This window comes from Poecilia reticulata, chromosome 6 (genome assembly GCF_904066995.2).
Source record: "Poecilia reticulata chromosome 6, P_reticulata-male-v2, whole genome shotgun sequence".
Classification (NCBI taxonomy): Eukaryota; Metazoa; Chordata; class Actinopteri; order Cyprinodontiformes; family Poeciliidae; genus Poecilia; species Poecilia reticulata.
This window is the reverse complement of record NC_088835.1, coordinates 19,251,843-19,264,445: the sequence shown is the minus strand read 5'-3', so window position 1 is coordinate 19,264,445 and position 12,603 is coordinate 19,251,843. Positions and strand designations below refer to the sequence as shown.

The window sequence follows — 12,603 nt, the reverse complement described above, 5'->3', positions numbered from 1 at the left end:
CTGACAGGTGTGGAGTTGTTTTATAGAGCTCCAGCATACAAAGACATTATGGATAATTTCATGCTCCTGATTATTTAGGAAGAACTTGGAGCTCCTATCTATTCCAGTGAGACTCTACATCAGAGCACCAAGCAAAGTTCATAAATACATGAATGAGCAATTTTGGAGAGGAGATCCCTGAATACAACCAAAAGAGCATTGCTGGATGAATTATTGTGAGCTAGATGAAATTGTCCACTTGACCTCATAAATGGTTTCCTGCAGGAAAAATGGTCACATTTTCCCACATACCCTCCTAAACCTTCGTGGAAGAGCTGAAGTTGTTACAGATGAGTATGAACACATGAAAGACTGTTAGGAATGAGATTTCATTAAAGTTCATTTGTGTAAAAGCAAGCATCTCAGTATTTTTGGTAATATATTACATGACAAAGGTCACATCTTATTGATTGTCTTGTGACGTTCATAATTCTTTTTGAACGTTCTTTTTTCTTTTTAACAGTGAAGACAAGCTGTTTTTCAAGCTACCTGAACTGTAAATCTGATGGGTATACTTTTTTTTTATTGGTCTGGGATGTCTTATAGTAGAGTTTGTTTAATTAAAATAAACAAAATAAGTTATATCTAACTTTGTATTGTTTAACCTTCTTAAAACAACCGGGATGTAAAACAACGACTCGGACTTTCTGGATTAAGACTCAATTTCCCTAAATCCTTAGCGCTAATACTGACGTCATCCACATTGTACTTCATTGTTTTTCCATTGGTTGAAACCAGAAAGGAGGCGGTTCAAGGTTTACACAAGAATACAACATCCTGTCTGTGAAGTTTGCCAAAGCAACATGGACCGAACAGTAGAGTGAATAAATTTCTCTTCAAATTAAAAGCATGAAGGAACAAATGTAATATTTAGCCAAGGAGGATAAGGGAAAGTGTTTTATGTTTATTTTTCTTGATGATTAAATTTGTAAAGATTTATAGGAGGTTAAAGTGCATTACATATGACATTAGAACCACTGGGATACAAACGATCAGTTTGTATTACTTAACCGAATAAAAAAAATCTACACAGCACCAAGTTAAAGGACATAAAAATCTAACATCCAATAAAATGTTTTATTGTAACACTAAGCTACCTCAAAGATGTTTGAGTGTACATCTTTGTACACTTGAAGAGCAGATGTAACCTGGTTATTTTTTGTCTTCAGATGATTATAAATGAGGGTTTAGTTTTTAAAAACAGAACTGGAACTTTATTTTTTGCTTCTTGGCATATAAATGCCCACATTGTAGAGGTGTTTTAAAGGTTTTAAATTAAATCACTTAGCTTTTCCTGTAAGGTGATTAAAAATTAATATTCTTCCTATTGAAATGTTGTAGAGTATCGTCACTTGTCCTAGAGCCCATGTGTCAAACTCAAGGCCCAGGAGCCAAATCTGGCCCACCGCAGCTTTTTAAGTGGCCCTCTAGACTCCAAATTACATCAATAAGTCCTTCCAGTTTTTCATAAATCCATAAAATTCATGCAAAATTCACACAAAGTCTAATTTATTTCTGATTTTGCAGCACATTTTTCTCAAAATTGGCCAAAACCATTGGGTTTAAGTGACTGCTGCCTCAGCCGTACTTAATGTCAAGTTGTAGTGATCGATACGGTGATGATTGATAGAAAGTCACCTTTAACATCATACATTAGCTCAAATATAGTAAATAATCAAATATAGTAAAGATTCCTTACAGATATTTCAAAATTAGCACCACACAATCTAGGATTCTGATTGTCTCGGCAGTACTGACCGCAAACTTCGCTTACCTTGTTCCAGCCCTGGCTACAGCACTTTAAATTATTTCCATAGCTTGAAGAATTTTTAAAAAAATGGTATATTGGAATTTGCAGACTTTTAATCTGAAATCCACGCGGTTCTAGTTGTCTCAGTAACAGCTTAGGACACACGTCCCCCGGTGAACATGGACGTGTGTGGGACAGTGCAGGTTGTGTGGTTGTGTTTGCGGCTGCTGGACGTTTAGAGCAGCTGCTGGTCAGAGGAGATGTTGTGGACATCAGCGGGTCAGAGAGGACCCGTGGGGCTCCTCCTGCGGTGCTGGTCCCTCACATCCGGTCACACAGCTGTCACTACGCCCGGGTGCACCCTACTTGCCTCACGGTACTTTTCTAGCTCTTACCCAGCAAAGGCACGGACACATGACGGGGTGGAGGCGTCGCCCCTGCGGCAATGGACCCTGGACGTCAGCCCCTTCACCACAGTAAGAGCCCGGTTGGGCTGCAACATCTGCGTCCGCCCGCTGGACGTGCACGCCTACCCCGAGGCAAACCGAGCAATAATCTCGGTCCACGGTCCAGACAGTGACCACACGGAGGACCTGCACGTCCACTACGATGGACAGAGCCAGGAGCTGCTCATCTCTGCTGAGAAGGTGAACAGCAGCGTCACGATTGAGATGGACGCACCAATCAAAACTAGTGAGTTTTTGTAACGACGTAGCTGCACATGCGAACACGGAGTCCGTGCATAATAAACCTGCGTGCTTTTCACAGACCTCTTCATCACTGCTGAAGGAGGAGGCAACGTGCAAGTGAAGAAGATGGAGAGCGATGTCTGCAAAGTGCAAACAGAAAAGGGCAGCTGTTTACTTCACTCTGTTAAAGTTGGTATTTCCTCATAGATAGATAGATTTAACCAAAAATATCAAAGTCATAGGAAGGCAGAAAAACTTGACACAGCTAACTTGGTTAAAGCAGCTAAAAGTTCTACTCAAGTACCATTGAGTACAAGGATAGAGTATTTAGTAGCAATATAAAGTGTTTGTTATTCATTTGACCTGAAAATGCTACAACAGGCCTAAAAATAGCATCAGTATAGTTTGTTAAAAACAAGAAGCCTCAGTTTAGCATAAACTGTAGTATGGAGAGCCATTTCTATGGAGAGCCATTTCAGCCAAAATTAAATAAATAAATAAATGGGTGAAATAAATAAAAAATGAGTAAAATAAATCAAAAAATGAAGAAAATGAGTGAAATAAATAAATAATTTGTTAAATAAATAATTTAGCTTTTTCATTAACCCATTTTTTCATTTATTTATTTTTCATATTATCAATTTCTCAATTTCCCTTTTTTCATTAATCTATTTTTCATTTACCCACTTTTCATTAATCTATTTTTCATTTAACCATTTTTTAATTTAGCTTTTTCATTAACCCCATTTTTCATTTCTTTATTTTCACATTATCAATTTCCCAATTTCTCTTTTTCATTTATCTATTTTTTATTTATCCCTTTATCCATTTACCCATTTTTCATTAATTTATTTTTCAATTAACCACTTTTCAATTTCCCTTTTTATTAACCCAATTTTTTCATTTATTTATTTTTCCGATTATCAATTTCTCTATTTCTCTTTTCATTAATCTATTTTCATTAATCTATTTTCATTTGTCCATTTTTCATTTATCCCTTTATCTATTTACCCATTTTTCATTAATCTATTTTTTAATTTAAACATTTTTGATTTCCTTTTTCCATTAACCCGATGTTCTATTTCCCAGTTTCATTAATCAATTTCTCATATATCCCTTTTTATTTACCCAATTTTCTTTATCTATTTTTCATTCAACATTTGTTTGAAAAATCTTTACTTTTCCCATTTTCCAATTCCCCTTATTTATTTAGTATTTCCTTATTTTCTTATTTATCACATTCTATTTCCCCGCAAAACTTAGGGAAAAAATAAATGCAAATGAGGAGAGGCACGTCATCAGGCTACAACTTCCCCAATTGGTTGGTTAGCGTCACACCCATACTTTGCTTCAAGAAAGATGGCGACCTTCTAACGGGTTATCAATAAGCTGAAGCTCATTAACTTCATTAGAAAATCGTGTTATTACTCCTGACTTTAGTTCTCGTGTGGCCGCTCAGACAGAACGTGTTTCAGTTGGCGGCTCTCATGGACTCAGAGCTTCACCGTCGGGAGTTTTTATAGTTTGAACGAAGCGGCCGCTGAAGTTGGCTTACGATTGAAGGTTCGGGACACCTTCGTAGCTACCAGCTGTGATCCAACTATAAGGAGCAACTTTACTGTACATCGTAAGTGAACTGCAATATCCAGAGGCAGCTACGGAGCATCGGGCTGAAAGAATGAGAGTGGAGAGCCTTGGAGATCTGCATCGGAGGCCATCTTTCAGACATGCACCGCTGCTGTCCGTCCAGGATCCTCCGGTTGCCCAGACGTTGCACGGTAAGCTACTAACGCTGATGTTTGTTTTCCAACTACAGTCATATTTAATCAATAGGGCTCAATTACGATCGCGGGAGTTTTTGAGTTGATCTCGGCAGTAGGTGACAAACTGAACGTCTCCAGGATGTTGAGACCAGCACGTCCTCTGATCCAATACATCTTATTAAGGATAAAATCAACAAAACGTGTTCAAATTAATGGCCCAACAGGTTGATTAAAGACAGTAAAAAGGTAGGAGTGGTTTCGAGTCGATCGCCTTGTTTTACCTTTGTAAACAGACAACCTGAATACAGTGACCTTTAGTGAGGGTACAGAATGGAGAATGGATAAAAGCTGAACTCCTGCTACAATCTTTGCGTCTCTTGGTTACTTACATCCCTGAGGTGTGCCAAGTGTGGCCCACATGCATATGCACTGTTGAAAATGAGAAGCTGACTGGTTGGACTATTTCTAGTCCAACCAGAAGTTGGACTAGAAATAAATTCTAGTCCAACTTCTGGTTTGTTGCTATTCCTCTGGATCCTGTTGGAGGAAAAATATCCCAACTTCACAAGATGTGGCTTTAACCTAACTCCTGTCAGTCTGAAGCTTCTCATATTTAGGTCATCAAACCAAAGTTCAGATCTACCATAACTGGTTCCATCGCCACCAGGTCAAAAGTACAGCTTTTTGGTGCAGCACATTCATTAATGTTTCCATCATGTATGTTTTCAGATGCAGACCATCCTGCAGGCCTCTGGTCTCAGTGTTTCCCTTCAGACTCCCAGTGGGCTCACAGCTTCAGGATGACCAGAGACCTTCAGCTTTCTGGAGCAGGAACACCCGACCAAATGCACTGGTGACACATTCATTTTAAAAAATGTGGCTGTTCTTATACCATTGATATGCATGAACCGTCTGTATTTTACTGTTTTGAATAAACAAACTGATTATTATGAAATCTGTGTTCCTTCTAATATGTGAAGTTCTAATTTAATCAAATCTCATGTTTTCACGTCCCAGAGACAATAAAATGATCGTTTGTTTGTGGCTTAAAATAAAGGAAGCGATCTTAATAGAACAAAGCTACAAAAATAGAATACAGATTGAAAGTTTTGGACCTGTTTTATTTTTTGGTTTCATTACACTGAAGATTCTTCAACATGAAGCTAAACATTGTCGTACCTTGTATGTATGACAACGTAGAAATGAACAAACATGACATATTGGGTTCTTAATAGCAACCCTAGCAGTTATTTTACACAGCTTGGTTTATTGAATAATGATTGTGTTCATTTACGGACGCCTTCAATTGGAAATCTGCAATCTGAAGTGTCAGTGAAATAGTTTAACCAGTCAGTCCTCAGGTCGTCTGCCCTGCATGTTTCAGGCCTCAGTAAATGTCTGATGGATGAGCTAATGCTATCGTTTGTATCAGGTGCTCTGGAACAAACACTTTAAAATGTTAATGTCCTGTATAACAGAGTGATATAGACAAATGTTTTCATCTCACTGTGTCATTTCCACTCTATAGCTGAAGTTCATCACATTTCTGGATGTTCTGTGTTTCAGTTAAATTGAAGTTAGCAGGTTTTTAATCAGGGCCACAACACCCTGTGTGTGTTGGGTTTAAGAAAAGAGGCTGCTCTGTTTGAGCACCAGCATTCATTTTTCCTCTGATGTTTGGGTGAACTCTTCTCTGTGGAGGTCGGCCGTCTCTCTGCTTCTTCCTGAAGGAGACCCATCAGGAGTTCTGGTGCTGCTCACAGTGCAGACGGTTCTCCTCACTGTTCGCCGTGTCAGGCCTGGTCCCTCTCAGCCAGGATCTCCAGTCATTCTGTTCCTTCACCCTTGAATAAACATAACAGAATATGTTCTGGGTGTTATTTATGATTCATTTGTTAATTGAAACAATGTTTAGTATCAAAATAAGATTAATTTATTTCCTTAACAGTTCCTTCTCCTGTTCCCTCAGAAGGGCAGAGTTTAGGAGTGACTAATTACATTTACTTAAATATAGTTGAGTAACTTTTTGAAACTCAAATGAACTTTTAGGAAAACTCTTACTATGCTGAACTTTTTACTTTTACTCAAGTCATTTTATTATGAAGCATCACTATTATTTAAACAAATTTTTCATTTTGTCTTTAAAATACCAAAATTTCCACTGAACTTAATATTTTGGGCCTTCTAATTGTGTATTTTTTTTAGATATGAAATAATTGATAACTTGATCAGTTACTCAGTACTGATCAACTTTTTACCAAATGCTTCTTTACTCTTGTTTAATTTCTTATTCAGCTACGATTTACTTTGAGTAAAAACATGTTGAAGTGCTGCTGTTATTCCTGGAGTATAAATTGTGGGTCCTCTGTCCACCTCTAAGGAACAGTAACCAAATGTTGAGGCACACGTTGACCAAAAACAGGCAAACTAAGGTGGTCAAGTTATACATACAAAGAAATACTTAAATTAATAGTCATATTTACTTTATATGCATGTGGGCCACACTTGGCACACCTCAGGGATGTAAGTAACCAAGAGACGCAAAGATTGTAGCAGGAGTTCAGCTTTTATCCATTCTCCATTCTGTACCCTCACTAAAGGTCACTGTATTCAGGTTGTCTGTTTACAAAGGTAAAACAAGGCGATCGACTCGAAACCACTCCTACCTTTTTACTGTCTTTAATCAACCTGTTGGGCCATTAATTTGAACACGTTTTGTTGATTTTATCCTTAATAAGATGTATTGGATCAGAGGACGTGCTGGTCTCAACATCCTGGAGACGTTCAGTTTGTCACCTACTGCCGAGATCAACTCAAAAACTCCCGCGATCGTAATTGAGCCCTATTGATTAAATATGACTGTAGTTGGAAAACAAACATCAGCGTTAGTAGCTTACCGTGCAACGTCTGGGCAACCGGAGGATCCTGGACGGACAGCAGCGGTGCATGTCTGAAAGATGGCCTCCGATGCAGATCTCCAAGGCTCTCCACTCTCATTCTTTCAGCCCGATGCTCCGTAGCTGCCTCTGGATATTGCAGTTCACTTACGATGTACAGTAAAGTTGCTCCTTATAGTTGGATCACAGCTGGTAGCTACGAAGGTGTCCCGAACCTTCAATCGTAAGCCAACTTCAGCGGCCGCTTCGTTCAAACTATAAAAACTCCCGACGGTGAAGCTCTGAGTCCATGAGAGCCGCCAACTGAAACACGTTCTGTCTGAGCGGCCACACGAGAAGTAAAGTCAGGAGTAATAACACTATTTTCTAATGAAGTTAATGAGCTTCAGCTTATTGATAACCCGTTAGTAGGTCGCCATCTTTCTTGAAGCAAAGTATGGGTGTGACGCTAACCAACCAATTGGGGAAGTTGTAGCCTGATGACGTGCCTCTCCTCATTTGCATTTATTTTTCCCTAAGTTTTGAGGGGAAATAGAATGTGATAAATAAGAAAATAAGGAAATACTAAATAAATAAGGGGAATTGGAAAATGGGAAAAGTAAAGATTTTTCAAACAAATGTTGAATGAAAAATAGATAAAAGAAAATTGGGTAAATAAAAAAGGGATATATGAGAAATTGATTAATGAAACTGGGAAATAGAAAATCGGGTTAATGGAAAAAGGAAATCACAAAATGTTTAAATTAAAAATAGATTAATGAAAAATGGGTAAATAGATAAAGGGATAAATGAAAAAATGGACAAATGAAAAATAGATTAATGAAAAATAGATTAATGAAAAAGAGAAATAGAGAAATTGATAATCGGAAAAATAAATAAATGAAAAAATTGGGTTAATAAAAAGGGAAATTGAAAAGTGGTTAATTGAAAATAAATTAATGAAAAATGGGTAAATGGATAAAGGGATAAATAAAAAATAGATAAATGAAAAAGAGAAATTGGGAAATTGATAATGTGAAAAATAAAGAAATGAAAAATGGGGTTAATGAAAAAGCTAAATTAAAAAATGGTTAAATGAAAAATAGATTAATGAAAAGTGGGTAAATGAAAAATAGATTAATGAAAAAGGGAAATTGATAATATGAAAAATAAATAAATGAAAAAATGGGTTAATGAAAAAGCTAAATTATTTATTTAACAAATTATTTATTTATTTCACTCATTTTCTTCATTTTTTGATTTATTTTACTCATTTTTTATTTATTTCACCCATTTATTTATTTATTTAATTTTGGCTGAAATGGCTCTCCATAGGTAGAGTGGCCAAAATCTGACTAAAGTAAGAGTAACGTTAGTTTAAAATAATATTAATCAAGTATAAGTAAAGAGTATGGCATGAGAAAATTACTTATAGTAGTACTTATTTTTCAGAAAGTAAATGTGATTAGTTACCACTCACCAGAGTAAGTCAAAAGAAGTTTGGCTTCTTTTGGCTCTGTACTGATTTTTATGCCTTAAAATAGTCAAAATAATCATGTGAACAATTGATATGCATCAGTTTTATGATCATTAATTGTGTTAAACCTTCAAATATCTGACACTGGCTTCATTCATCCTCTTGTTTATATCTCAGGCACATCAAGTCGAGGTGAGGTCCCACGGCGGACATGTTACAGGTTTGGGCACCATCCATGGTAACGTGGACATCAGCACAAAGGGAGACAGCGTAAGTAGGACAGGGTTTCTGCAGCTCTTTGGTCTTATTCTTAGCAACCTTTAGGGGGCAGCAGCATCCTATGGCAGCCGTCAGCAGCAGCGAGTTGAATGTTGTGTGTTTGATCTGAAGTGGTGTGTGTTTACATCTGAGTGCGGTCACCTGAGGTCTCGTTTTGCAGGTGGTTGATGTCAAGAAGCTTCAAGGCACAAGGATGAACATTTCCACAGAGCATGGAGCTCTGAAGGTCAAAGCCGTCTATGCCGAGTCCAGCTGTGTGTTCTCCTGCTCGGGGAGAGTAGAACTGGGTCATGTGCACGGTGAGAAAACATCTCTCACTTCTACTCATACATGTATGCATCTAGGGTGCCTGGCTGGATTGCCATTTTCTTTCTTCTTGGCACTGTTCCATTTGATTTGTTGAGTACAGGAATAGTAGTTTTCCTCTTAATTAATTCTCCTACCAAAGCGTTGGGTCTTTGTTCCTCAGATTAACGCTCCCCTCCACCTGCCTGTTAGCTTAGCTGGACGGCTATGTCTTGGTTGCCATACTCTGTTGGCACATTTATGTGTGACACATGATTTTATTTAGGGGTATCAGAGTAAGGGTGTTTAAATAAAAACACAATCCATATTCTCTTTCTTCTTCTGTGGAATTTAGATGCTAAGACTTCCTAAATCCACTTAAACAGGGTCACAACCCACCGGAGGGACGTAAAATATTAGCATCCACATTTTCTGGATCCAGTCACTTTTCCCTAAAGCGCTATTCTTATTTGTATGACCTTTTCCAATACGAATTCCTCTCTCCTGTGTGCTGTGGTGGCGCAGGGGTTAAGCACCGTCCACATATGGAGGCCTCAGTCCTTGACGTGGCCATCGCAGGTTTGATTCCCGGCCTGGCGACCTTTGCCTCATGTCTTCCTCTTCTCTCATTACCCACTTTTCTGTCAACTAACTATCAAATAAAGGCCACTAGAGCTGATTTAAAAAAAAAAAAGAATTCCTCTCCCGTTTCCTCCAGAATACCTGACTCTGCACTCTCCTGTTTTCACTGCTGTTTCCATACCTGGTCACACACACACACATCTAAACTACTCTGCATGTTTTAGATGTTTCTCTGCTTCAGCACCTCTGATTTCATTCGATGGCAGAGTAGCTGGTTTTGCATTAACATGCAGGGCAGTGTGACTCGACGACCAACAGGGTTGGGAAACAGTCACAGAAAATTCAAATGTAGCAGGATGAGGTTCGTAATTTGCTGAGGTGGGTGGAGCAGCCAAAAATTTTACTCAAGGAAAAGTAGCACTACTTCAACATATTTTTACTCAAGTAAAAAGTAGCAATTTAAGAGATTACTCAAGTAAGAGCAAAAATTTATTTGGTTTAAAAGCTACTGAAGTACTGAGTAACTAATCAAATTATCAGTAATTTAATTTGATGACGTTTTGGTACATCATTTGGTACATCATCAGATGGACCAAAATACAGAAGAAAAAAAAAATAATTTTGGTACTTTAAATATCAAAATTAAAAATAATTGACATAGATAAAATTATTACAAAATCAGGCAAAAGAAAAATTTTTCCAAATAATGTTTTCCCGTATAAAACTTTAGCAAAAACTACAGGTGCCTGTTTCTGTCTGGTAAATCTTCAGTTAAAACAAATTTGTTCTTCATTTAGTGAAGTTACTCATAGTGGGTCAAGTATCCAGATATTTTACTCAAATAATAGCAAAACTTCATAATAAAATTACTCAAGTAGCAGTACAAAGTGTATCCCAAAAATGTACTCAGGTAAACTCAGGTGAGTAAATGTAAGTAGTTACTGCTCAACTCTAGTCATTTGTTTTCCTTATTTCATTAATCTTGAAAGCATTATCCAAATAGTCTGCCCAAAATCTGTTAATATAAATATATTCTACACTATTTAAAACAGTAAGACTTCACTAACTTAAATCACACAAACGTTGAAAACCTGTAAACCAAAGATGCCAGATTTGACCGCACAGATGTTGATCTAGGCCAGAGTTTCTCTACTCCAGTCCTCAGCGGCCACTGCCCTGCATATTTCCTCTTCCAGAACACCTGATTCAAATGATTGCCTGACCTCCTCTGCATGCCACAAAGTGCTGCAAAGTCCTGTTAATCCCCCACTTATTCAAGTCAGGTGTGTTTCAGAAGGGAAACGCCTAAAACATGCCAGGTAGGGCTCCTTCCGGACTGGACCTGAGAAACGCTGATCTATGACAACCTTCACCAGACTTATTGATCTTAAGGGTTCAAATAATGCTCGAAGAAACTTCTTCTTCATAAAAACAACTGTTGCCTTTAGGAGTTTCCAGTACATTCTTGTCCACAGCTGCTTTAGGTTAAATCTATTGGTAAAGCTGAGCCATAAGGAATCTCGGGCTCAGATCCAGTCACAGTTGATTTAAGCACAATGTGGTCCCAATTTACCACAAACCTTTCAACTATTTTGCTTTAAGATGGCTATAAAGTCAAGATAGCTGTAAAAAGTGACAGCGTTGATCACAAACAATCCTGTGAAATATTTAATAAATAAAATTGATTGGGTAAGAATTTCATTATATTCCTGAGTGTGAATTTCAGCTGTGTAATGTTATGATGTGTTACAACTCAAGATGTGCTTAAAGTACTCAGATATTTATTTTCTACTCAGCCTGGTGTAATGAAGGTAGTGATGAGGTCATCAAATCCCGATTTTTTAAATTCATTATAGGTAACACCACAGTGGAGAACGAGTCTGGGGACACAGTTGTTGGTAAGCAGGCTGGCTGGCTGCACACTGACCCCATGCATGGTCTCTTATCAGAGTCTAAGGCTTGCTTTGCTCCTGCAGATGGTTCGAATAGTTTCCTGAAGGTTTCCTCTGTCAGCGGAAGCATTGATGTCTACGTGGGAGACGGTGGTACCGCTGACCTCCACACTCAGGACGGTAAGGACGTCGAGGACAGAGCCCAGTTTTTCCCTGTGCTCCTGATTTTGTTTTAATCTTTGCGTCATGTAGGAGCGGTGAGTGTGCGCGTCCCGTCTTCACTTAGAGCTGGTGTAAACCTCTGCGGCCTGGCGGTGAACGTCAGCCCAGAGGTTCGTCTGCACGACGAACAAAGACACACCGCAGACGGCCGGACCACACTGACTGGTGAGCTCCAATCATTCATTGTTTCTTCATCCGATGGTGACATGAAAACCTCCAGCCAGTAAACGAAACATGACATTAGTGCGTTTTTATCTCAGGCTATATGAGTGGAGAGCCTCCTGTTGACCAGTGGGTCAAAGCTCGGGCGGACAGAGGATCCGTCCAGCTGAGGACACAAAGCTGGCTTGAGTCCCTGAAGCTCGGGAGCTAAGTGACGGGACGCATCGTGATGTTCTCAGGGCCGTAAACGTCAAGATCGGATATTAATACAACGCCAACAGCTGAATGTCATTCACCTCTGTCTTCACAATGTGCTGTAAATACTTAAGAAATATAGCTTTTCATGTGTCTTTTGAATGCTCTTCAGGTCAGATCACACAATCATTGTATTGTGACTGTGTATATTTAGTGTTTTACATGATTAAAAAGATATTTTAATAAAATAATAGGTTCTTTAATAAATCACTCAATGACATAATTACTCTTAGCTTCAAAAAAATCCATTTAAAATAAATGTAACAGGCATTTTTGAGTAAAGAACAAGGCATGGAACACATGTCATTGTTGCTGCACAGTTTTTTACGTTA

General features: G+C 38.2%; 1 protein-coding gene and 1 long non-coding RNA gene across 3 annotated transcripts; both read left to right on the top strand.

Annotated features, from left to right (window-relative positions):
• The first annotated feature begins 1,932 nt into the window (after window positions 1–1,932).
• On the top strand, window positions 1,933–12,481 carry fam185a (family with sequence similarity 185 member A). 2 transcript variants are annotated; one of them, XM_081608099.1, is made up of 8 exons: window positions 1,933–2,482; window positions 2,558–2,667; window positions 8,772–8,864; window positions 9,034–9,172; window positions 11,597–11,638; window positions 11,717–11,812; window positions 11,885–12,019; window positions 12,099–12,481. In XM_081608099.1, the coding sequence occupies exons 1-8, from the start codon at window positions 2,050–2,052 to the stop codon at window positions 12,140–12,142; spliced, it is 1,092 nt and encodes a 363-aa protein (XP_081464225.1). In that variant the 5' UTR covers window positions 1,933–2,049; the 3' UTR covers window positions 12,143–12,481. The 2 variants fall into 2 exon arrangements, with proteins under 2 accessions (XP_081464225.1, XP_008409611.2); XM_008411389.3 differs by having other exon boundaries at window positions 1,935–2,482; window positions 12,115–12,481.
• On the top strand, window positions 3,625–5,196 carry LOC145551984 (uncharacterized). Its single transcript, XR_014087892.1, has 2 exons — window positions 3,625–4,256; window positions 4,971–5,196. It is a non-coding gene; the product is annotated as an uncharacterized LOC145551984 (long non-coding RNA).
• Window positions 12,482–12,603: the final 122 nt, after the last annotated feature.